Consider the following 26,160-nt stretch of genomic DNA (forward strand, 5'->3'; position numbering starts at 1 on the left):
GGTGCCTAGAGGTTCCTAGTGCGGGGGCATTGGCAGAGCCCCTGCTGGAGGTTGAGGTGGGAGGACGCATTGTGACTTTTATGCCGGACACTGGCGCTCGTTTTTCTACGCTGAACAGCGGTGTTTCCACAAGTGATTTATCCACCACAACCGTTCCCGTTACGGGTTTCTCAGGACAGCAACAAACAATGCCAATGACTAAGCCTCTACTCACTAAAGTAGGCTCACAAGTGCTTAACCACTCGTTCATGTACTCACCCAGTTGCCCAGTCAATCTACTCGGTCGTGACTTGTTATTGGCTCTACGAGCATCTGTTTTATGCTCACCGGACGGTATTGTGCTACAGTTTCCAGATGGAACGACTATACATTGCTCCGAACATCAAATGATTAATGCCCAAATGCCCCTGATGTCCTGCCCCGGTGGGGGAACTTGTTATGCTGCAGATATATTTTGGGGCCTCTTACAACCAACGCCGGCAGGGACTACTGGTCTTTTGACACAATTTTGCTATTGGAAAACATGGATATGTACTGTAGCCCCATATTTGACACCAGACGACCCACCACATGTCACACTTAATTATGAACGCGATGACACAGAGGAAAGTCTAGATTACATAGAACAATTTGATGAAATACTGCACAACACATACCAAACTATAACATGCACACACATATATGTGGGGAAACAGGGCGTAGTCGCCAGTGTTGGGTTACCACCCCTCCTCCAAGAATTCTACAAATTGTCATCTTATGCGAAACCACATGTATCACTGCTACTGTCTTCGGGGCATGCTGCCAAGGAATTAGGTTCAATGACTAAAGAACTAGATGACCTGCTTGACTCTGACTGGGAGCCACTTGACCATCCTTCACTTAGTTATAATCATAAAACCCAGGCTTATCGCATACAGTTTGACACAGTGACTGACGAAGTTTATATGGACTACACTAGCCTGGAGAGGCACCATGGTAGAGAACTGGACGACCATGATGATGCTAAAGCGCTCATGGCCTCTTTACCTGAGCGTCTCTGGTCTAAAGGACCAAATGACTTAGGGTTGTGTGACATGCCTCCAGTCACGTTCACAATCAAAAAAGACGAACCACCAGTAAATGTAAGGCAATACTCCATGAAGTATGACGCATACGAGGGCATCAAGACCGTCGTGCGTGACATGCTTCAGGCTGGAGCATTAGAACCTAGCTTTTCTGCATGGAATACTCCCATTCTTGCTGTCCCGAAACCAGGTAGGCCTGGACAGTGGAGGATGGTACATGACTTACGACGGATTAATGACATAGTGACTACCCCACTCTCGTCGGTACCTAACCCTTATGTAGCTATGGCGGCTCTGACGCCGGATCTAAAATTCTATAGCTGCGTGGACCTGACAAATGCATATTTTTCGATGCCACTTGCGGAGGAAGTACGTGACTTCTTCTCTTTCACGTTTGACAATCAGAAATTCCGTTACACTGTGACGCCGCAGGGATTTAAACTGAGTCCGGGCCTTTTTAACCAGCTTTTGAAACATCAACTGTCTCAGTTTTCCCTTCCACCTGGTGTGGTATTGATAATGTACGTCGATGACATTCTTTTGGCCTGTCATACGGCACAGGAATGCTTAGACACCACTACATCGTTGTTGGCATACTTGTGTGAATGTGGCTATAAAGTCTCTGCTAAGAAATTACAGTTCTGTCGTCCCCAGGTCTCGTTCCTGGGTCGGATTGTTAACTGTTCGACGACGTCGGTGAGTCCCTCACAGTTAGACTCCATTTTGCACCACAAGAAACCTGTAACGGTAACGGACATGATGTCCTTCTTGGGCCTGGCCGGATTCTCGCGTCATTATGTCCCCAGTTACATAGACAACACGTGTCATCTTCGTGCCCTAATCAAAGAACATGGTATGAGAAATGGCCATCTTAAACTGAACTGGACGCAAGAGGCAGAGGAACAGTTTATTGCCATCAAGCAATTGTTAACCTCTAGTGCCACTTTGGCAGTACCTAATTACCTGGAGCCCTTCTTTCTAGATGTTTCTGAAAAGAGGGGAGTGGTAAATGCAGTGTTGTTTCAGAAACATAAGGGGGAGAGAAAGATCTTGTATTATTTTTCCAAAAAACTTTTAATACCTGAGATGGGACTCCCTCCTTGCGCACGATTTGCCACTGGACTAGGAGAGGCCGTTCAAAAGACAGCACACATAGTTCAGCTCCACCCACTCACTGTACTCACTGATCATGGCACCACAGCATTCATTGGATCAAAATCTTTCACACTGACATCGATCAAACGCACACGGTTGGAAAAGATTTTATTGGCACCTCACATCACATACCAACATGAAGGGGTTAACATGGCAGATCATATGGACCCAATGCCACCACACAACTGCGAAAGTCAAACATACACAGATCTCAAACTCAGACCAGATTTGGAAAACGACCCATTGCATGATGTCACACGCACACTATACACTGATGGTTGTTGCTACCGAGATCCTGATACTGGTCTAAGAGCAGGTTATGCCGTAGTCGAACAGATGGATTTTGGGAGATTTGACATGATTGACAGTGGAATAGTTGAATATGCACCATCAGCTCAGAAAGCAGAAATTATGGCAGTCACAGCAGCTCTTAAGGCATCTATAGGAGACAATGTAAACATCTACACAGATTCTGCATATGCACACGGGGTATGTCATTATGAGCTAGCAGTGTGGTATCGAAATGGATGGTTAACCTCATCAGGCAAAGATGTAAAGCACAAAAAAGAAATCCAAGACCTAGCATTTGCTCTAGCACTACCCAACAGAGTAGCAATAATGAAGTGCAAAGGACATGACAAAAGCAACACAGACATCGCCAAAGGAAATGATGCCGCAGATTTAGCTGCAAAATCAGTAACAGGGTATCAAGGGCCAGCATTAATAATGTCATCCAACCCATCTAAAGTAGCCACTCTGCCCACATGTTCTCTGACAGATCTAATACAGGCACAAGCTGAGTCACAAGTGTATGAGCAACAGGCTTGGATAACAGGGGGTGCTACAAAATCAGTTCAGGGACTGTGGAGATCACAGTGTGGTAGAGTAGTAATTCCGGCAGGATTAGCTCCAATCATTATTCAAGAAGCACATGGGTTAGCACATTGCTCCAGAGCTCAGACTAAGAAGAATCTTGATCAATGGTGGCATCCTTATCTGAAGGACATGGTAGATAAACAGTTGTCTGAATGTCAAATATGTGTTGAACATAACCAAAGAGCAACATTCAAAACTCCTATGGGATATTTCCCAGTACCTAGTGGACCCGGAGAACACATAGTAATCGATTTCACTGACATGGGCAAAGAGAACCGCGTCGGTGGTTATCGATACATGCTTGTAGTAACTGATTCTTTCTCTAAATGGCCAGAAGCTATACCTTGTAAAAGAGAAACAGCTGATGTGGTAATTAAGTATTTGATCAATACACACATCCCGTTTCATGGATTTCCGTTGGTCATAAGATCTGATAATGGGAGCCACTTTAAAAATGAGGACTTGGCAACAGTAGAACGCTTGATGGGAATAAAGCATAAGTTTGGTAGCGTCTGGCACTCAGAGTCTCAAGGTCAAACTGAGGTAATGAACAAGACTCTTAAGAATAAGATAGCTAAGATATGTGCTGACTCATCTCTCACCTGGGTGCAGGCATTGCCTATAGCTCTGGCCAGTGTACGCGCTTCTGTTAACGCAACCACAGGGTTCTCTCCATTTCAATTGACTAGAGGTTATCCGTTCCCCGGCCCGGCTACTGCAGCCATAAGGGGGATAGAGGTCGATCACTCTAGAATTTCTCATGCAGGATTTTATAGTGCACTAACTACCATGATAGCGTGTATCTCTCAACAGGCATTGGAAAAACGAGAAGAGGTGCACCAGAAGAGAGAGGACCTACCAAGCCCAAAAAGGACAGTTCAAGCCGGAGACTGGGTACACATTAAAGTGATAAAGAAAAAGTGGGGAGAACCACGTTGGAAGGGACCATACCAAGTGATAAACAAAACAAAATACTCAGTCCAATTAGACGGCAAAGGCTCCACTTGGTATCACATAACTCAGTTAGCCCCAGCTGAACCTCCAGGAGAGAGGTCCCTGTCACAAGTCAGAGAAGACCTTAGGGAAACTTTAATAATAGATTGGAGAGATGATCCTGAAGCTGTCAAAGAAGAGAGAGAATCACGCAAGAAACACCCAATAGAGTCAGAATTAGAAGTGTCCAGTGACCTATTGGACTAAGAGATTTTATTCTTACTATTATTTTTCCATCCTTTTCTTTTTAAGACAATTGAAATATTGTTTATTCTGTGTATTTCTGATCTTTTTGTTACAATCTAACTATACTAACCATTTAACCATTTATTTTTAGGCATCTAAGACCTAACCAGATCCACAAAGATCTAAAACCTATGCCTCTTTTAGCTAGACTAACACTTGAATTGTTTGGAGAAATATCTTTCACCACTTACTATAGTGAAGACTGGCGTATAGAATTAGTCATCTGGGATTGCGTAGTAGAGGAACAAATTTGTGGGACTCAGGAATTGTGGCAACAGGGAATCAATAGTATCTACGATAGAGACATAGTAGACGAATATTTTGGGAATTAGCCATAACCTAAATTGGGACAGATCAAAGGGGGAATCGAATATGGGGGAACCTGATGTAAGGTATCAACCATTTGCAACCTATGACAAAAGAATGAAAAGATTTAAGAAAAAATGTGAAGCCAAATTATGTACCACAAAGGGAATAGCTTTACTGGGTGGGGGAACAGCACTGGGAATAATGGTACTTGTTCTACTGTTAATGGAAAATAGAACTCTTCCAAAAAAGATTCAGAGCCCAACGACCTCCGCTAGCCTAAAACAAATCGAGAATGACCTTCTGACTCACCATGAGACTGATTCCACTGCTAACTTAGGATTGCATCGTTCTAGACGTTATGTATACCTAGCAACATCCGGTGATTCCAACACCCCGTCTGGAACTATAGAATGCTATGCAGGGGAAACCTGTACATTCCTATTCCCTGACGCGTACTCTTGGTACTCTTACTATAACGGACCCTCTGTGTCCTACCAGGCCTATGTATGTGTTCCCCCATGTGAGTACGACTGTGAAGTAATAGCACACTCCCAGAAGTTACCTGCTAATACCTGCAAATGGGCCCCACAGGCCCAAACAATTGCACAAGACCCTCGTAGAAAATGGCAAATTGACCCTAAGGCTAATCCAACCTCTTTTATCGAGCAGGGCATTGATCGACCTAGGATACTGTTAACCCGTTACAATAGAAACCTAGGAGTTACTATCTTAAACCCAAAACAGTCAGATTCAGGAACTCTAATGGCAGGGATAGAACGAGCAGGGAAGGATTCCCTGTCTTCAATACTTAGACTTATTGTTTATCCACCTAGAAGTACACGACTAGAGAGACTCTTAGACGATGACTCAGCTGACTTGGATGACTCCCAATTAGAGATATGGATGAGCAGAAACCTGGACGAACATGTAAGGACAGGTTTTGGGTTATCCAAAGCACACGTAGCTCTAGCTATATGCCATAGTAATCTGGCATGCTCACAGGCTTTCCTACATGCCAGATCCCATGGGAACATGGCCTCATGGGTGGGTGTCCCTATGGACACCCGTCCTCGTACAATCCCATTGCATTACTTAGACTTACCAGAACTGATGGCTACTAAGACATGTCCAATCCCAGTGGTTATGCTACAATTCTTAGAAGTAGCACAGTCTATGCACTACATTCAACAACACACTGACTCTGACTCTGTACCCAGTATGGCTGTAAGTGGTAAGTGGACTACAAGTATTAAGTGCACCCCGGCAGTTACCTCAACTAGGCATGCTTTAGTTACACAGGTCACTCAAAAGATTGCACCTACCTGCCTATGCCAGAACTCAACAGGAAAAGCGTCCATTGGATTTTCCCTCTGTGACAATTTTCTTCATATGAATCCAAATGTTAGACCGAACTGCTCTTTCTCTGCTAGAAACACTACCTATAACTTTACCTGTCCTTTCCTTGCTAAACTGTCTGCTCATTCTTCCCCAGGCGTGGTGTGGGTGTGCGGGGACAAGGCGTTTCACCATCTCCCTGATGAGTGGACGGGCTGCTGCTACCCTTCTCTGCTTACCTCTGGCTATGACTATCGCTTGGCATATTCCACCCCGTTGATGACTCCGGAAACAGATAAAGTAAATGTACCCCTTGTTCCCTCTAGCCTCACTCTCATTCCCCCAGGCAACCACACTTCCGCTAACCTCACTGGGGTTATCTGGAGACATGGGCCAAACAAAGTAGCTGAATGGAACCAAGGCTTTGGTCCAGACGTAGACTATTATGGAACATACAGGAACCGCACGAACATGTGCCTACGTACAGGTATTTTAACCATATCTCCTGTATTCCCCTCTGATGCAGGTACCTACTATGTGGAACTGAATGGACAAGTTCAAAATGCAGCCATAGTAATTATGTTTAATCACACCCTGGTTTCCCAAGCAGATGCCCACAAGCCCCAAGTGTCCTCAAGTGCATCTGTGCACCGAGCTACCCGCTCACTGACACCTCCTCAGTCCACGGTACCGGTCAAATCCTTGATTGACCAAGTCAGATACAAGTACCCGAACCTAAGGTTCACAGACCCATGGACCACAGTAGGTGAGTCTGTAGGATATGCTATACTTCCCCAGATATCAGTACCAGACATTTATCGTAAGATTAACATGGTAGCTGCTGAACTCTTAGAAATAAAGGGAGCACTCACGGACACTGATCAAGCTATTGCATTGCTTAACCAAGAAGCTCTCCATGAGCGTGATGCCATATTCATGCTAAAACAGACCCTTGATCTGCTTACGGCAAAGGCTGGAGGAATGTGTAGAATTTTGCTTAACCACTGCACTTTTTTCATTCCAGATGTTTCTACTAACGTAACCTCTCTATTAGCTCACTCCAAGGCCGTTCTTGACTCACTGACCCCACCACCAGAAGGCGACGACCCCTGGGGTTGGTTCTCCTCATGGGGCTCTTCCTGGATGGTTTGGGTGGCCAGTGTGATACTTCCCATTCTTATCCCAGTGGCTGTCCTCCTGCTTTGTGGACCTCCATTGATCCGCTGTTGTGTAAACCGCTCACTAGCTAGCATCCCCTCACATGACTCCACTGCCCGACAACTTGCTCTGACTAAGGTATCGACCTATGACACTGACTTTGATCCAGCCAACCTTAGAGGGTTGCCTAGAGACTTGAGAAGCCTCATACCACATGACGGACAGTACATACAGACCCAGAATGACGTGCATGACATTTATCCTAGCCCAGACACACATGACGACCCATTTGCAACTTGTGACACACCACTGTAAATCTAGGTGTACCAGGTCCTTCTAATTTCCCTTTTTCTATTACACCTTCAAAAAAGGTGTAAAAGGGGGACTGTTAGGAAAATTAGATTTGAAGTCTAGAAGTATAATGAATGTGTTGTTAGAATAGTAAAAAAAAAGGGGGCACATAGTGGCTCTTGTTTATATCCTGCTGTTTAAACATATAACTGCTTTAAGTTTAGCTATTCTAATCACTTAAGCCACACAGTGATATATAGACTATTATACTGTGTAGCTGTATATATCCCGTATATTTTAATCATTAGTATGACTAAAAGTGTTAAGTTTTAGTTTAACTATGTCATTGTAACCTTATTCAAAGAAAATGTGTTTACCAAGGAGGAGAGGAGATCATAGTGAGAGAGGCCCTGTCTTTCCCTCTCTCTCATTCACTCCCTTTTCAGAGGAATGTCTTGCTGAAAATACAGGCACCAGTGATGCCATAGAATTAATATTAGGTCATAATAATCGCATACTATTGTTGTAATACTCTTATATTAATATAGTAAAAGCTTTAATATGGATATCAAAATGATATAAAATTACACAGCAGAAGTCAGAGTGTTAGTTCCCAGCGAGGAAATAGAAAACTAAAAATGCCATATACCTTGGCCAAATTATAATAGACAAAGGGTTCATAGACGCTTATCGCAATCAAAAGTAAGGGAGTGTAGGACCATCGAAGGGAGTTGAAGGAGTCCTGAGGCCTGTGACGGGGAAGGTGTGGAGTCAGCGTGAGAACAGCAGGAAGCCTCGTCCTCCGAAGCCAACATCAAGATCTAATTGATAATGTTTTTATGATGTAACGCTGGAATAGGGAAAGGATGCTTCAGTGCAGAAATCTCGCCCTGTCTCTAGCATCTTTACTCTGTGATGAGGGAGAGATTCTTGTATCCAGCGCGCTGTTATTTGATTGGTATTGTATCTTTACTGTTTGTTTGATAATTCATTCTAATAGTTTCATAGGCTCAGAAATAATTGTAAACTTAGTTTAAGGATAATAAATGATTTGATCTTACAAATTGTAAATCTCCTGTCACTTTATTTAAGGGTGTTTAACGTCTCCCCATTTCACAGAACCTCTGAACTTGCACCTTGGTTATTTCTTAAGTACCTTAACTTTATCTCTTATGGTGTGAAGGTGCAGAAGATTCATTTCATTAGGCATAGTTTTTGTCAAGTTAAAGGTTAGGGTTCAGGCACCACCTGGGGGACACGCCAAAGAAAGAGGGAGTCCCTTCAAAACGCACCGCGTTTCGGGCTTTTATATCTGCTACTTTTGATACTTTTGTGTGACACTGTAGTACGATCAAGTGGGGCATTCATTTACGAAAAAATGTGAGATAAGAGATTGAGGTGTAATTTGTAAGGCTGTTGTTCTGTTACTTGTGGGAAACAACTCTGTCTCATCCCCCTCCATCTAATTACAATTTAGCAGACCTGCAACATGCAAGAGTGCACCCTAGTAGTCAATAAACAGGGTAATTGGTGGAGGAAATAGAATGCAAAGAAAACAATTAGGTGCTACAAAGTAACTAGAATAGCAGGGCAGACATCACACCTACAGTAACATCTCATGTTTAAATAAAATACATGGTACATGTACAGTAGAACAAAAGGTCTCTGCTCTTTATGTAAAGGGTCAACTTGATTGTGATTTGGCACTATAATAAAATGTAATTGTTGTGTTAAATTGAAAGAAACAAGGAGAGCTAGGAGGTGTGAGTCCGCTCCCGACCGGATCATATGCTGGAAGGAATGCTGCCCAGGCTACGTTTGCCCCAACTGACACTCAAAGTGACTACTGGCCAATCACAGCGCGTCTTTCCCGGGATTTACACAACTCTCAACTTCCGCAAAAAATCCGCAGTGCATTCCCAAAGCTTGCAATGCTATGCGGCCAAGCTCCTCCCTGACCTCTAAAGGACATTCTACCACCATTTGTTCTTTTGCTCTACCTTCACTCCTCTGCCTGTTAAGTCGGGTCACACAGTGAGGTTCTGTGACCATCCTTTGGCAAGGATGTTTTGACGATTGATTTGACCTCTATGGACCCTTTAGAAAAGATTTAGCCCCCAGGTCCCTCCCAAAAATCCCAAAAATGGCACCCGGCGCCATCTCTAAAAATTAACTTTTGATCTGGATGACCTAGAATCATGTATGAAGGCACTTTTCCATACAAGTCAACCATGAGGATTCCAAATCTGACACAATTTTAATTTTAAGACCTCATTTTGACTCCGAAATTCAAGATGGCCGACATCCAGTAGAGTAAAAATCACACCCTGTGTGAAGAGAGTGGTGCCTTTGATGAGCCCCGTGTTATATCCCGTCTGAGTTCTCTATCTATCCTGATCCCGTATTGATGTTGTCATCAATGTTTGTTTATTGGACATACATACATACGGACGGACACACGGAAGTCAGATATAGGAGTGGTTGGCACCACTCAAAAACTTAGCTTTAGTTTGGTTAAGTAACAAGAAGAGGTTCTCTAGGTTGTTAGCCCACTGCCAGATAGCCCCATGGCAGATTCCGTGTGTTTCCCCTTTGCTTTCTTTCGGGTGGTAAGAGAGGTCATATTGTTGACATTTCTGGAGTGGACCAGCAGTTGTTTTTCATTTTGGAGGATTGGAGCCAGCCTGACTTCATTTTGCTGCCCTTGTTCATAGTACACTCAATCCACATGTCCCAGGCCATATTGGAATAAGAGTTATCTGTGATGGACTGAGTGAAGTTAGAACGAAGGAAGGCAACCTGTTCAGCAGGGAGAGCTGTCAGCATCGCCCAGAAGTCAGGCAGCCACCTCCCATACTTGTTGTCATATGCTACCATCCACGGCTGCATAGCACGCAGAGAGCTGACATACTCTTCCCAGTTGCAGATATGGACTGCATGCACATTCTGCATTAGTGCATCTGTCATGGACAGGAAGTCCCTCCAGTAGTCTGCCATGTCACTGACCTCTACATGCGAGAAAAGGTTGGTGATGAGATCCTGGAGATCAACATCATCCTCCAGAGCTGAATGAGCAGCAGCACAGGCTTCCTGGGAGAGACTTGTATTCCTCAGAATATCAAGATTCTCTCTTGTCCCCTCTGTTAGGTTGGGTATCAGTCTCTCCTTGGCCAGCTGGCTCATAAGTGCCTCATACATCAGCCTCAAGCAACGAAGTCCCCTCTTATAATGCTTGCCTTTCAGAGCGGAATCAACGGATCCCTCAGCAATAACTCCTACCGCTAAAAGTAGATCTCCTAGCTCACTCCCCTTGTAGCGCTTGTAGATGGCACTCATCATCAACTCACTGTGTATGGAAAGGACCAAGAAAGGGCACGATGTCACGGTACTTGTCTGGGTTCTCTACCTTGAGCAGAGTGACGAGGACGTACACAGGATGATCTCCCACTAAAAAGGCAAAGGGCATGCGTTTTGTGATGATGATGATGTGAGATAGCGTTTCCATGATGTCATTCACAACTGACTTGTTCGGCGGTTGATTGTAAGACATATGAAAATAAGCCTTGCTCTTTGACTGCTCCTTATTCAAGCTGGCATGAAACCCGTTGTAGGAAGGGATAGTCTGCTCAGCTGCATCAGGACGATCACCATTCTTGTTTGCACGAACAAGGGCATGAATAATGCTCCGCTTGCGCTGAGGCTCTGTACTTGATGAGAAAATAGTGGGCTTGGGGCGGATGGGAGGTTCCCCACGCTTGCTCGTCCTATATGGTGTAACTGCCTGCATCTCCGATGCCTTCTCAGTCAGAGCCTGTGAAACAGTCAGTAGTGGTGGGTCGTTTTATCGCATACTGTGTGATAAGAGAGGTGAGGGAAAGTGTGCATGGAGACAGATCTACCTCCTTCTTCCCCCGTAAAGCAGATAGCAGCTGAACCAGGAGAGGTGAGAGCTCTTCCTCCTTCCTCTAGCTCTTCAACCCTCGGTGGCCATCGGATGAGTTTGATGGACTTAAGATCATCCCTGATCCACTCAGCCACATTGTGCACCAGTTGCTCATTACTGACACCGATGGAGTTTAATGCTGCTTCAACATATGACCCACCCCCAGACATGTCATAGACTAGGTCACTCTGGTTCCTCCGTGAGTGTGAATGGAAACCAATCTTACTTCATAATTCCCGGGTCAAGATGTCTTTGATGTAAGATGATTTAACCCCGGATGTTGGGAAGCCGTACCGAGAGATCATAGAGTTGTAGTCTAGGAGGAGGCTCTGCAGTGACCTTAGCTCATGTTGATCAATAATATGTTTTCTTATGTGATTAAAGAACATAGTCTGTGCCTCACATAGTGTGACATTGTGCATATGTGGGAGTTTGTCATCGTCGGTCATTTTCTTGTATTTTGTTACATATTTCATCCATGTAGTGATATCTAATCTCAAGTGCATAGGGCTGATCAGCTGCAGAATCGATCAGGCAATTGATTCTGTCCCGCATTGTCTGATCTTCCAGGGCAACTGTATGGCTCTTGAAAGCTGCCCATGCATGATCATATGAAATCAGCATCAGCTTTGTTTCTGGGTGCTTTGGTGACTCGGGCTTACAACACCACACACATTTTGTTTTTTCGTGCATCTGCCCAAGACTTGATCGCAGTCGTTTGGCAGGTGGATCTGCAGCTGTGGAACAGTCATTCAACGTAGAAGACTGAGATGGGGATTCATCAGTCTGTTGTTTTTTGTCTCCGCCAGTATGGCGGAGAGTATGTTTTACCCTCCGTCCGTCCGCGTGTGTGTCCGTCTGAGAACACCTAACATTGGTCAAGCTTCACGTGACATCACAATATGTAATATAAATAGGTAAGACAGGATTAATCAGGAACAGTACTGGCGGAGACCTGTGCTCCGAGGAGCACATTTCCTAGTTCTGTCTTTTTTTGGCTTGTTCCAGTTTATTAGAATTGAATAGGGTCAACCTACATGCTTCATGGACACATTTTCCAGCCGGACCTTTATCCCAATCGACAGTTGTATAGACATGTCCAAACTTGTCAAGGCCACTCCATAACAGTGCCTTTTGTTTTATGTTTTCCCATCTCTGGGTTGACTTAATGGTATCTGTGGCTTCATTACACAGACTACCACACTGGAGAATACATGACTGTCTATCTGTCCCTGTTGGTATATTATTTTTTTCCATATTCAAGCAGCTATGTATGCTGCATGCACACTGTCTTTACAGAACAAATGTGTAGCTCCTCTTTGGGCTCAAAAGCATGACTGTGGCAACATTTAGGATAGCAGCAGCACTAAACAAGCAGCATGTGCTAATCAAGGTGTTGTGGGCTTGTACAGTAGATCTGCTATTTTCACAATATCTATATGTGGAACGGAATCAATCAAATTGGGGGTTGTTCCCAGTTCAAATATGATTGTTCACAGTACTAGATGGCAGCCATCTTGAATATCGCGGTCAAAACAAAGTTGTATGATTAAAACGGTGTCAGATTTGGAATCCTCATGGTTGACTTGTATGGAAAAGTGCCTTCATACATGATTCTAGGTCATCCAGATCAAAAGTACATTTTTAGAGATGCCGCCGGGCGCCATTTTGAATTTGGCTGTCTAGCAAAAAATGCCGGGATTTTTGGGAGGGACCTGGGGGCTAAATCTTTTCTAAAGGGTCCATAGAGGTCAAATCAATCGTCAAAACATCCTTGCCAAAGGATGGTCACAGAACCTCACTGTGTGACCCGACTATGTGTATGAAGACAGTAGAGACCAGTGTTGTTAAACATCACATTTCACGTAAAGCATGCGAAACATGTTTTGACTTTCTTCCATAGAATGGACATGGATGGGGAAGAAGCGCGACAGAGTGAGCCCTTGTAGCTGCAACCAGCTCAACTTTAATGGTAGCTTTGTAGATTTTGTAGCAGCTACAAATGCCGGGTGTGTCTTTGTATCTTCATGTCGCTGGCTTGCATTGGCAATAAATGGTAGCCTGTAACTTTGTAACTACCAGTGTGGATGCATAATTATGTCCAGGACACACTGACAAACACATATTTCATGATTCTCTAATACGTATATGTATATGAACGCCTGCACGAATCTGTGTCGTTCCACAATGGTTTGTGTGTAGTTTTATAGGGTATATCCGACCCTATTATATATTTTGTATTGGGTTTGTAATTCTTCACTACCAGGCACGTTTTGAGCTGGTAGCTGGTGACCCCTAGCGGAGAGAAAGGGGTCTTATTCTTCTCCGTGTTCGGTGACGTCATGGAAATTTCCATTACAATAGTTGTTTGTGTTTGTAAAATAAGTTTGTTTAACCGTGTTTACTCCAATGTCATATGTTCTTTGTGGATCTGAATCCTGGGGAAATGTGTACAATCGGGGGTACGGTTTGGTGGGAGTTATTCCGTTATTTTTGTGATACGACAAACGTCCATATTTACTTGAAACTTATGTTAGTTACGCCAAACCAACCCCTACTGAGGCGGGAGGGAGTTTGGTGCCGAGAGTTCGATGCCGGAGCAACATCGAGGGAGCTGCTTCACCACTAGAGCTGACGACACAGCGACGCGACCCCAGTTCGAGAGGAGGACGCGCGCTGGGCTGGCTGACAACGACCATCAAAGCATTATCATCAAAAGAAATGTGTGTTTTATATTTGACTGTGTGCTGTTATTGGACGTTGAGCCGAATGTGTTTGCTAGCTAAAGAACTGTACATGCTACCTAAGGCGCTTGAAGGCTAAGTTGCAATGAAAAACACTGCTAATGCTAACTAGCAGGACATTAGATCATGTGCAGGGTCGCAGGGTCGACTGGTCGCTGACCCGGAAGGAGTTTAGAGACGCTACCGACCTAACACCACCAGCAGGGGGCACCATAAGACATTAGTAGCTTACCTCTTGAATTCCTCCAGCACCAATAGACTATTTTTCCTTGTTTACCTGTAACTTCCAAGCATCCCATCGCTATTATGGCGTACGCAGTCGTTTTTGCTGGACTAAAAAAGAGACGCTCTGTGGCGCAAGCAACGTTGTCCAGACGGCTAACGAAAGTCAATCTTAGCCTAGACAAGATTACCGAGCTTGACATGACCGCTAATATAACAGCACTTAAGGACAAGTTTGATGGTATAATGGATGATAGTAGCGATTACGTGGAAGCATTGGAGGACCCTGATGCGATAGTGGACTTATCCGGGGCTCCAGGAGGCGGTCCGGGAAGCTTTGCGACTCAGCGGGTTGACGTTCCTTTTTCCAACAAATCGCCGAAACCAGCGAGGAGGTCGGTCGGTTTACCGCCGGATTCTGGTGACACTCAACGGTGGGACACTTTTGGGGGCCGCCGGACAGCGGTGATACGTGGCGGACATCTGCTGCGTCACAGCACGTTACTGCCCCGTTACTGGGGGGCGGCTGCGCCTCCTGGCCGAGCCAACCGGGTCCCTTGATTTTCATTTACTCCACTTGTTGGACAGTGTCACGGACGCGGTGAAACAGGAGCTCAGGCTGTCACGTTACTGGAGCGCGGAGGACGTTTTCCGAGTGCTGGACGGTCGTTACAGTAACGTGTCACAAATTGCCAACAAGATTATTATGGAGTTACAGGACATGCCCTCCGTGCGGAATAACCAGCCAAAGGAGGTGCTACAATTAATAGACGCTGTTGAAAGTGAATTAATGGACCGGCAAGATTTGAATTGTGAGGACGTTATGCGGAATCAGCTTGTGGTCACGTCACTGGAGAGTAAGCTACCGGACGCTATGTTGGACAGGTGGCTGCTTTTCCAGTGTGAGGCTGCCAACGGGGTCCACCAGGGGAATCTGTTCAACAAATTGATGGAGTTCTTGCTGGTTTAGAAGACTGTTCTCATAAGGAGGGAGCAGTTGCTGCCGAGGAAACCGGGAACCGCCTGGACGGGTGGCCCGAATCCCCAGGACAGACAGGGAGAGAAGAGGTCTTTCACCAGGACAACAGCAAGCGACGCCGCGGGCAGCACCGCACAAGGTTGGTGTGACTTGTGTGGACAAAGTGGGCATGCTAGCCAGGTGTATCGCTGCCGGACATTTAGAGAGGCAAATGCATGGGAAAAGAGAGACCATGCAAAGAAAGTGGGAACCTGTTTTAAGTGTCTGGATCTGCACGAGGGAGCATGTAGAAAGACATTTTTTGTGTCGCAAGGAAGAATGCCAGAGGGGGGGGGGGGGGTATAACCTCCCGGATCACCATTACCTCCTATGCCTCGAAGTACACCCCAACAAAGACACTGCAAGAGGGGTCGCTGCAGGGGTCCAGGGAGAGCAAGCAAGAGAGCCTCGGGGTCCAACCGCTCAGCAGAAGGCCATCTTTGCTGAGCTAGGCCTGACACCGGAGCAACTAAAGGGTGTTTGCAAGGCCGTGACAAACACGGCGGAAGCGACAGTGTGCGAAGAGAGGGGATTATTGGACAGTGAGCATCCAGTCCTCCTGATGCTGGTCGATGTTACGACCAGGAGGGGGTACTGGATGGGGGCACTGATCGATCTTGCCTCAGACACAAATTATCTCACACACCAGGCGGCAGCAGACCTTGGACTTGTGGGTGAGCCGGTCACGCTGATCGTGGAGGGTGTGGGGGAAATGAAGACAAGTGTGGATACGGGGAAGTACACTGTGTCTCTCAAAGTGGAGATGGAGGAGTCCCTGCAGAGTCACAGTATGATTTGCTATGGGCTAGAGGAGCTCTTTGAGGAAGTAAAGGTCGGGTCCACACACCAACGGTCAACACACCTTGCACGCTCCATGAGGACGGCGACTGTCGAGGTGAAAGAGAGTCCCTCAGAGGAGGCCGTGAAGGAGAGAGCAGTAGAGATGGCTGCTCCTGAACACGAGGCTGTGAAGGAGACCTCAGGAGGAGAAGCTGTGAAGGAGACAGCAATAGAGGAGGCTGCTCCTGAACACAAGGCTTTGAAGGAGACCGCAAGAGAGGAGGCTGCGGAGGAGACGGTCGGGGTGGCTGCTCCTGCAAGGGAGTGCAGGGCGGCAGGCCTCAGCGGCATCCTGCAGGGAGATCCAGGTGTGCTGGGCCCTGTCCTCAGATGCCCACCCGGATTGGAGGCGATCGTGAGGGGAGTTGACACCATCAGGAAGTTAGATGGCCTCTACCTCGAGCTGCCCTGGGTACGGTTTACTCACAGTGGGAGGCTTGGAGCGACGGAGACGACTTCGGTCCGGGCTACTCACAGTGGGAGGCTTGTTGCGACAGAGTGCAGGCTGGGGGCACTGGGTCTGCCAGTGCTGCTCGGGGAGGACTGTGTGGCAAAATGGTATTGCCGCGAGGGCGCAGGCCTAGGTGGAGCCTCCCCTTGGCATATGTGTTACGAGGGGGGGGGGGGGGGGGGTCAGGAAGGAAGATGGCAGGGACGTGCGGAGGTTGCCTGATCGCAGTGGAGGAGCAGTTTTATTTTAGTATTTTCGAAGAAAGAGACTTTGTGTTCTGTTCTTCGCGCTCGAACATTGTTTCCTTCGATACGGTTCATAATGAAATTTCCATTACAATAGTTGTTTGTGTTTGTAAAATAAGTTTGTTTCACCGTGTTTACTCCAATGTCATATGTTCTTTGTGGATCTGAATCCTGGGGAAATGTGTACAATCGGGGGTACGGTTTTATGGGAGTTATTCTGTTATGTTTGTAATACGACAACGTTCATATTTACTTGAAACTTATGTTTGTTTTGGTAAGAGAGTTCCACTTGGGATCTTGCACATGCACATTAGAGTTGTTTTGATCAGCGGGATTCATTCCATCGCAGCACGAGAGAGCAATAGCACGTAGATGCGAGCAGTACAATTTGTGTTGTGTGTGACATCAGAATAGAGCTCTGGTCAACTTAAATAAGATGGTGCACACATCCAGGAACAGAGATGCACACATCCAGGAACAGAGATCTAGAAATCTATTATATATGAAGAGTGGTCGAGAGAGACAGATACAAATACAGCGAGGAACTCAGAGACACAGGGACAGAGAGACAGAGACAGAGAGGGAGACAGAGAGAGAATGTTGTGCTGGACGTTGCCCATGAAAAGAGGTCCCATGCGTCCGGAAAAAGGCCTTCTCAAGCCACTTGCTTATGCTGCTGAACCAGCGGGGGACATAGTGTACTACTTCGGAGGGTACTTTAACAACAAATCCTACACCATGGATCCGATTGATGTGAGTGGCTTCAACACAGTGAATTTACGCTGGATGAAGTTCCCCCCAGTGACACCTATAAGAGGAGGAAGACGTCCTCTTGAGGTTCCCTCCATGCGCTGGGGCCACACAGCTGTGCTGATAGAATCTATCATCTACATCTGGGGGGGTGTAGTGAAATGTAAGAGAATACGTTGTGCCGAAGATCCCATGACTATCATCGAGGGGGACTACAGGGACAACGTTCTTTATGCGTTTGATGTTGACACCCACAGATGGTTAAAGCGTAAGATTTCTGGGTTTGTTCCTGAAACGAGGGCCGGCCACTCAGCCTGTGTCTTGGCGAAGGTCATGTACGTGTATGGAGGAACCACGCTGACTGGATTACCAAACAACAACATGTACAAGTTGGACACTTGTACAATGGTCTGGTCTTTAATTAAAACCCGAGGCACCCGGCCACCTGCTTCAGAACTTCACTCTGCCACCATCATCGGGACAAAGATGTTTGTGTTTGGGGGCTTTGGGGGACAAGAGAAATACTACAACAACATCAGTGTGTATGACACAGAGACTAACTGTTGGATGAACACATCTTCTGCAAAGCTTCTTCCAGAAGGACGTCTGCGTCATTCAGCTTTTGCGTACAATGGAGAGCTGTACATATTTGGTGGTTGCGTCCTCAGCAAGACAGTGGCAGTATGGCAGTACAATGATCTGTGGAAGTTAAATTCAAAGACCTTCTCTTTTCAGAAGGTTGAGCCCAAGGGGAAAGGCCAAGATTGGAGTTCTGGTAGGTGGTGTAGCATGGTAGGAGATCGTATCATACTCTTTGGAGGATACAGAGACCATGCACAGCCCGTCTTACAGATCTTAGACTTAAGACCTAGTCTTAAGATGATATGCAAGCTAGCAATTATTCAGTATGGTCTGCAGCGGTCGGGACTCCCACACAACATCAGGTGGGAACTGGCAGCCATGACAACAGGAACACAAAGAAAACACCATGCAATGAATGAATGAATGAATTATTATTATTTTCTATTTTTTATCCCACAATTTTGTAACCATTTTGTGTACAATCGGGGGTACGGTTTTATGGGAGTTATTCCGTTATGTTTGTAATACGACAACGTCCATATTTACTTGAAACTTATGTTTGTTTTGGTAAGAGAGTTCCACTTGGGATCTTGCACATGCACATTAGAGTTGTTTTGATCAGCGGGATTCATTCCATCGCAGCACGAGAGAGCAATAGCACGTAGATGCGAGCAGTACAATTTGTGTTGTGTGTGACATCAGAATAGAGCTCTGGTCAACTGGAACTGACAACAGGAACACAAAGAAAACACTATGAAATGAATGAATTATTATTATTATTATTTTCTATTTTTTATCCCACAATTTTGTAACCATTTTTCACACCCATGTAGTTTTAGCCTTAGCCCTAGACTTTCCATCGGTCTTCCCTCTTCCTGACATAATTCAGTCTTATTCCTGGAGTCAACTATAATAATAAGAAAGGTGCTGTAGTACACGAGACTTTATATATATTCAACTTTCCATTGTCCATTCCATTCACTACTAGTGGTGTGAACTAGCCTGGCTCCAGCCCTAAAAAAATATGTTCAGGCGATATGTGTCAGAATCGCCTGAACATATTTTTTTAATGGGCGTGGCTAGTGATTCATGGGCTGGAGCCAGGCTAGCATCTATCCTGTGTTTCATGCTTCATTCTCTTCTTACTGCAACAACCTCCTTCCTTACTCCACTGGAATCAAAGAAGCTCTTTCTCTCTTTTCTGTTTACATTGCCAAAGCAAATGTAAATGTAGACAAGGATGAAAATGTAAAAAAAAAAATAGAGAAAATATAGCAGCATTGCAGCAATCTATTAATCAAACTGAGCATAGGTCAATGACAAGACGCTGACAAGACAACCAACGCTCCAAGTAAACCAGCAGAGGGCGCTCTTCTCCATCTTCGTGTCCGGTCTGCTCAAGAAGGTTAGTCTCGCGAGAACACCCTAGTATAAAACCCCACCGGAACTTGTCATCGGTCTTCTTCCTATCTTACACATCACGTAAGTCGAGTGTGCTGGGTATGTACAGAGCTGTCACTTCCATTCACAATCCGCTATTATCTCATTAATCCGTCCATTAAACGCATGGGAATTGTAATATAAGTTATTATTGAACACTCTGGAACGATTGGGTTGCGTTATTAATTGACTTTGGATCGGATAATGTTAATTCATATGGCCCTATAGCCATAAAACATGGCGGTGATGCTCGTGTGCATTGTGTGAACACTCAACATGCTTATTAACTGCGCATAATGGCAGAACTACGTTGAATTCAAGCATTTTAAAAAGCTAGGGCTTGTTGTTAATAATGTGTTTTGTGTGTGCTACTACAGCAAATGGCGGACGACGCCGGTGGTAGAGGAGGTTTTCGCGGAGGTTTCGGCGGCGGGGGCCGTGGTCGCGGCCGTGGACGCGGCAGAGGCCGCGGTAGGGGCCGTGGAGCCCGGGGTGGCAAGTCCGAGGACAAGGAGGTAAGACCGGGCTGACCAGCTGTCAAAATGTCCCTGTTTTTAAGATGCTTGTGCTGATCCAGTATCTATTAAACCTGGTGGTCTTCAACAGGGGGTCCCGGACCCCTAGGGGCTCCTTAGACAGAGTTGCCGCCAACATTTGTATTATATAATATATTTATTATCCCAGCATCCCTAGTCTGAGGAGTACTTTGGCCAAAAATAGCAGATCTACAAGCTCACAACATGAAGCCAATGATGCTGTCATCTGAAATGTATGGAAAAGTAAAATCTGCTTACCAATTTGGTACAATATGTAGCGTGGGGGGGTCCTTGCTTCAGCTCTTTCAGCTAGGGCATTGGTTCTCAAAGTGGGGTCCAGGGACCCCCAGGGGTCCTTGAGGGAGTTCCAGGGGGTCCCCAGCTTAATGATTTTATGAACCAAATGGACCCTGACGGGTCCATTAGGTTCCATTTGTACACTCTCAGAGTTAAATTAACATTGATTTTACTATTTAAATTGGGGTCCCAGAGATGGAAATGTCATTAAATGGGGGTCTGTAGCCTAATGCATGTCAAACTGGGGGTCCTTGAAATAAAAATGGCTGAGAATCACTGCTAGAGCTGTAAAAATCTTATATGGGGGGTCCCTGGCATATCTTTTCAAATGGGGGTCCGCGGCCTAATTGTCAATTTGGGGGTCCTTGACATGAAAAAGTTTGACAACCACTGAGCTAGGGGGTCCTTGGCTGCTGAAAGGTGCAGTCACTTGGTGTAACTATATAAAAAGAATTTAGTCTCAACTATCAAATGTTAAAAATGTCAGAACTTGTAGATTGGCCATTTCTGTTGTCTGAAATGGGCGTGTTTGAGCCCAATGAATGACTGTGTGACCACATTACTTATAAAGGGCCCCTCTGTAACTGTTTGAAGATAAATGCATATAAACGAGATGGTTAATTGAGATCCATTGTCATCTCCTCAGTGGGTTCCAGTCACCAAACTGGGCCGCCTTGTCAAGGACATGAAGATCAAGTCCCTGGAGGAGATCTACCTGTACTCTCTGCCCATCAAGGTAAACGGTGGTCACTTAATGACAGTGGTCATCATCAAAGCGGGGTGTCTGGGGTCTTTGTGGGGGTAAATAAAACTGAGAAGAATGTTTAATAATGGGTATTTTGATAAGTGTTTTACTGTAATTTCTGGACAGTAAATAAATTCTAGACCAAATGATCATATCGTACCATTAACCGTTCTACAATAATGCTAAAAGGATGACGGCGAAAGCCCTGAGGACTTGTTTCCATTGCGGTCCTGTGTATTCAATTCATCAAGACTTTTAAAGATATATATAATACAAGAAATCATCAATATAGGAGCAGTAAAAGTAGATTAACAGGAAAACAGTGGGGGGTAATTTCTTTTGGCAAGTTGGAAGACTTGTCTAGGTCCAGTTGTAAATTGCAGACGGATGCTCTTTAATGGTGGTTTTGAAGGAGGGTAGGGCACTGTTTGATTCCAAATTTTAGTGGCATTATAGTATTCATCTCCATGTCCATGTGTTTGCTAATCTAGGGGAAATGAGAACAGAGAAATCTTATAAATGCCCATCTTGGGGTTGACTTTAAATGGGTTGAATCATTCATGAAATCAGAATGCTTGCTGTTACTGTATGCAGTTCTCTTTGTTGACACTTTGTAAATTTGTATCCAGGAGTCGGAGATCATCGACTTCTTCCTGGGCTCTGCGCTGAAGGATGAGGTTCTGAAGATCATGCCTGTCCAGAAGCAGACCAGAGCTGGACAGCGCACCAGGTTCAAGGTGAGCCTTTATGCCACACTGTAAAACTGTGACGCACCGTGAATGGCAGATCTATAGCCACAAGCATTGTAAGCTTGTAGATCGGCTATTTTCGGCACGCGACAATTCAGTCGTCATCTTAATTGGCTTCAATTAGCCAAAAAAACATACTAACAGCCTCTTGTTTCCTGTAGGCCTTTGTCGCCATCGGTGACTACAACGGTCACGTGGGCCTGGGCGTCAAGTGCTCCAAGGAAGTGGCGACCGCCATCCGCGGCGCCATCATCCTGGCCAAGCTGTCCATCGTGCCGGTCAGGCGAGGCTACTGGGGCAACAAGATCGGCAAACCCCACACGGTGCCATGCAAGGTGACCGGGCGCTGCGGCTCCGTCCTGGTGCGTCTGATCCCTGCCCCCCGTGGTACCGGCATCGTGTCGGCCCCCGTGCCCAAGAAACTGCTCATGATGGCGGGTATCGACGACTGCTACACGTCCGCCAGGGGCTGCACTGCCACGTTGGGAAACTTTGGTGAGAATCGCCTCTATACGCTCACCTCTATACGTTAACTTTTTTTGTGTTTCGTAAATTAATGCCCAAACTTGATCTTAACCCATTGAGACCTGAAGCCGATTCTGCATGTCTCCTAAATCTCAACAGTATTCTGAAAAACCTATGTTTCTATATCAGTGGTGCTCAATCTTTTTCACGTCAAGGACCCCCCAAATGTATATGTATTTGGCCGCAGACCCCCATCAAAATATTTAGCTCCAGGGACCCCCCAGAAGCAAAGATTTGAGTTAAAAATGTTCGCTTTAAAAATATATATATTCAAAGATTTGCAAAGCATTTTCACTATTTTTCAAAAATAGCAGATCTACAAGCTCGTAGCGCGGCACTCGGTGCCGCGCTACGAGCTTGTAGATCTGCTATTTTTGAATAGCCCAAAGTGTAAAATAATGCTTTTTAGCTCAAATCAAAAAATGACACAGTTCCAGGTCTTAATGGGTTAATACGGTCTCACTCAAAAGTAGCAGATCTGCAAGCTCGAAACGCGGCGTGTCGCCATGCGTTTTGAGCTTGTAGATCTGCCCGATTTGCAATCTTTTAATCTTAAAGTGTGAAGTTTCCACCTGACAGACAATGTAAACTGAATATGAGGCTGATACAGCAGCCCTGAGCCTATAACGGTGGTCATATAGACGATATATATGTACAGTGTGTCAATGGTTAATATGAGCAAATCACACATTTCTCCTGCTCTGCCCAGCTTCACCCGTACCGTGGTATAGCTGACTTACGAGGGAGAGACAGTAACGAGTATATGCAATGCACGGCAGAAAGACCTTTCCTAGTGGTCTCTTCAGTTACCCATTTCTATGCTCTACAACATCCTACATTTTAAAGCATGGCATTGCTGCTCTCGGCTTGATCCTAACGATTGATCTCTCGTCTCTTTGCAGCCAAGGCAACCTTTGACGCCATCTCCAAGACTTACAGCTACCTGACCCCTGACCTGTGGAAGGAGACAATCTTCACCAAGTCTCCCTACCAGGTTGGTACAGGCCTCAGCGTTGCCTTCCTATCCAGGGCTGCGATTGTTCTATCGATTATTATAATTTTGTATCTACAATGTGACTCCCAAAAACAGGGAGATTCCGTTTTCACTTGATATTGTGTAAAACATTTGGGTCCAACTGACCTTAAGTCGGGTACCTAAAATGTGAATTGTTTATATAATGGACCCAAATCAATTGACCACAAATACTATTTTATTCTTCGTTTGCTGATCTACAGGCTTGCAATGCGTCTCATCGTTCGTGACGCGTTGTGAGCATCAAATGCATTTTCATAATTGATAGGCTTAACAGTTGCAGCCCTTACGTCCGACACTCATTTTAATGTGTAAAGTAGAGGCTGGCAGAGATCATGGAACTGACTTTGCGTTGCTTGTCTTTTTTAACAGGAGTTCACCGACCATCTGGCCAAGACTCACACGAGGGTGTCAGTGCAGAGGACCGCGGCTCCGATCCCGCCCTCCTAAAATGTTTGTTTTTTTACAGAATAAAATGTTCTGAAACACCACTGTAAGAAAAGTCTTGTTTTGTTTGTATTCATCTTCCATCTGCATGAACTGAAGCAGACATGCATGTGGGTTTTATAAAGTGCATGTACTCTAGAACTGGGTCTCAAAACCTTTCAGGCAGAACCACTCTCCCAAGTAATTTTTGGAGCACTTGGAATTGCAGGAGTTGAGGCATTACATTTAGTTGGACTCGGTTCCACATAAATATTTTGAGTAATTCATCAAAATGTGTGCCTCTTGGCCAGTGTTAAGCCTTTTTGGTTCTTGATAAAGTGGTCTTAAATATTTAATGGGTATTAGAAGTCTACTTAAGTCCTTAACAACCATTAAGACGATTCTGCAAATGTCTCTTATAAATCCCAACAGTATTCTGAGAAACGTATGTTTCTATATCAGTGGTGCTCAAACCTTTTCATGTCAAAGACCCCCAAAACTATATGTACAGGGTCCCCACGGTCATGAAATTCCTGGAAATATTTTGAAATTAAAAAAAAAAAAATCCAGTACTGGAAAAGGTTTGAAATTGATCAAACATCATCAAAGGTCCTGGAATTTATCAAGGGTCCTGGAAAAATATTTGGCTATGCATTGTTTTTGGCTATTGATTTTGTTAAAACAAAACATTTTCATAAACATGAATAATATTACACGAAATATGTAACATAAGTAGTTTTTCGCCGAACGGGCTGTGTGACGGCAGCCTAATGTATGTCTCAAACTTTATTTTTGCTACACTGCCTATCTTTGGGCATTCTACATAGGAGTAAGAGACACATTATTGCGCCGAATGATTGTTATATAGGCCTGGAAAGTGGGCTAAATATTCTGGAAAAGTTTTGGAAATTCATTGCTAAAAATGTGTTTATTGTATATTTGCTATTTTTTAATAGCCAAAGTGTAAAATAATGCTTTTTTTTGGCTCAAATCAAAAAGTGACACAGATGCGTCCCACGTCTTAAAGGGTTAAATATCCAAATGTGCAGATACCCTGTATACCCTTAACACTATGTTGGTTTGTTAAATGAGTGAGAACTATTACACGTGAGGCAAATTATTAAGTGACCCCCAGGTAGTTAGAGGACCACTGCTGTAAGAAATAAAGTACGAGTGTGGTATAGTTCGGAAATCTACATTGGGCAGTGGAGACGTCTATTATGGGGAAATGATGATTAATGTGTTCCCTATAGTGTTAAGTAACGGGTCTCCAGCTCTTTGGTAAAACACATATTCAGGTGGGTTACACCTTCATCCACTAGGAGAGAAACTTGTGTCAATTTTGCCTGTTTTTTGTTCATTTCAAATTGAACTTGTGTATACTAGTGTATTCTCTCCTGATTGGATGAAATTGTTATCCCAAGACTGACCTGGAAATGTATTTTGTTAACTAAAGCACTTTCCTGTACACAACAGGAGACCGTGTTGCACGAATATCAGCGGAGTCGGACAACTTCTTTGAATGCAATTAAAAGCATTTATTTTCCTATAAGTTTAACAATACTAATAAAATCAGGGGAAAGGGGAGGTGGAACAATATGCTGGCACTTCATTCAACAAACATTTTCAAATCAGTCCATGAAGGCAGGTGTCTCTGTCTGCCTAATAAGCAGGTAGCCTGGTCTCTCTGGCACAGATGGGCTCAATCCCACTAATTAGGGATGACACTAGTATGACAATGGGCACTGTCCTGTTGTCTTAAAGGGTCCTATAGACAGATTTCCGCGCGACGTCATCACAGAGCAGAATGCGCAATCTGCGCATGCCCGGGTGAAGGCGCGTTCGAAAATACAGCCCTGAGCGGCAGTGAGCGCACTGGCCAATACAAACTAATAGGCGAGTGTGCTCCGGTGCGTAATTTCCAAACGCACCCATAGGCTTCCCCCCGCAGCTGCGCGGTCATATTCCTCTCATGTTTACTAACAGGAAACCTCTCTATAGTGCTTTAAACATTACATAAACATTTTCCACAATATATCTTCAACAAACTCCGGCCCGATGAACGTATGACATCAATAGTTCATCAATCCACTTCAAGATGGTATAGGAGTTGAATAGGTCTTCTGATGAACATCTTAGAAGATAATCTGATAGAACAAGCTCTGACATTATTGTCTCTTCCATGGA

At 44.9% G+C, this 26,160-nt stretch overlaps 1 protein-coding gene and 1 long non-coding RNA gene across 3 annotated transcripts in view; both read left to right on the forward strand.

Annotated features, from left to right (window-relative positions):
* The window catches only part of LOC311055164, a 105,116-nt gene that overhangs the window by 19,873 nt on the left and 59,083 nt on the right, over positions 1-26,160 (forward strand). The window lies entirely within an intron of this gene.
* On the forward strand, positions 19,672-24,038 carry rps2 (ribosomal protein S2). 2 transcript variants are annotated; one of them, XM_084071897.1, is made up of 7 exons: positions 19,672-19,704; positions 20,040-20,177; positions 21,142-21,231; positions 21,870-21,977; positions 22,151-22,484; positions 23,417-23,508; positions 23,920-24,038. In XM_084071897.1, the coding sequence occupies exons 2-7, from the start codon at positions 20,043-20,045 to the stop codon at positions 23,995-23,997; spliced, it is 837 nt and encodes a 278-aa protein (XP_083928023.1). In that variant the 5' UTR covers positions 19,672-19,704; positions 20,040-20,042; the 3' UTR covers positions 23,998-24,038. The 2 variants fall into 2 exon arrangements, with proteins under 2 accessions (XP_083928023.1, XP_083928022.1); XM_084071896.1 differs by having other exon boundaries at positions 19,696-19,722.

The sequence above is a fragment of the Gymnoscopelus microlampas genome, assembly GCF_963454915.1.
Source record: "Gymnoscopelus microlampas genome assembly, chromosome: 11".
Taxonomy (NCBI): domain Eukaryota; kingdom Metazoa; phylum Chordata; class Actinopteri; order Myctophiformes; family Myctophidae; genus Gymnoscopelus; species Gymnoscopelus microlampas.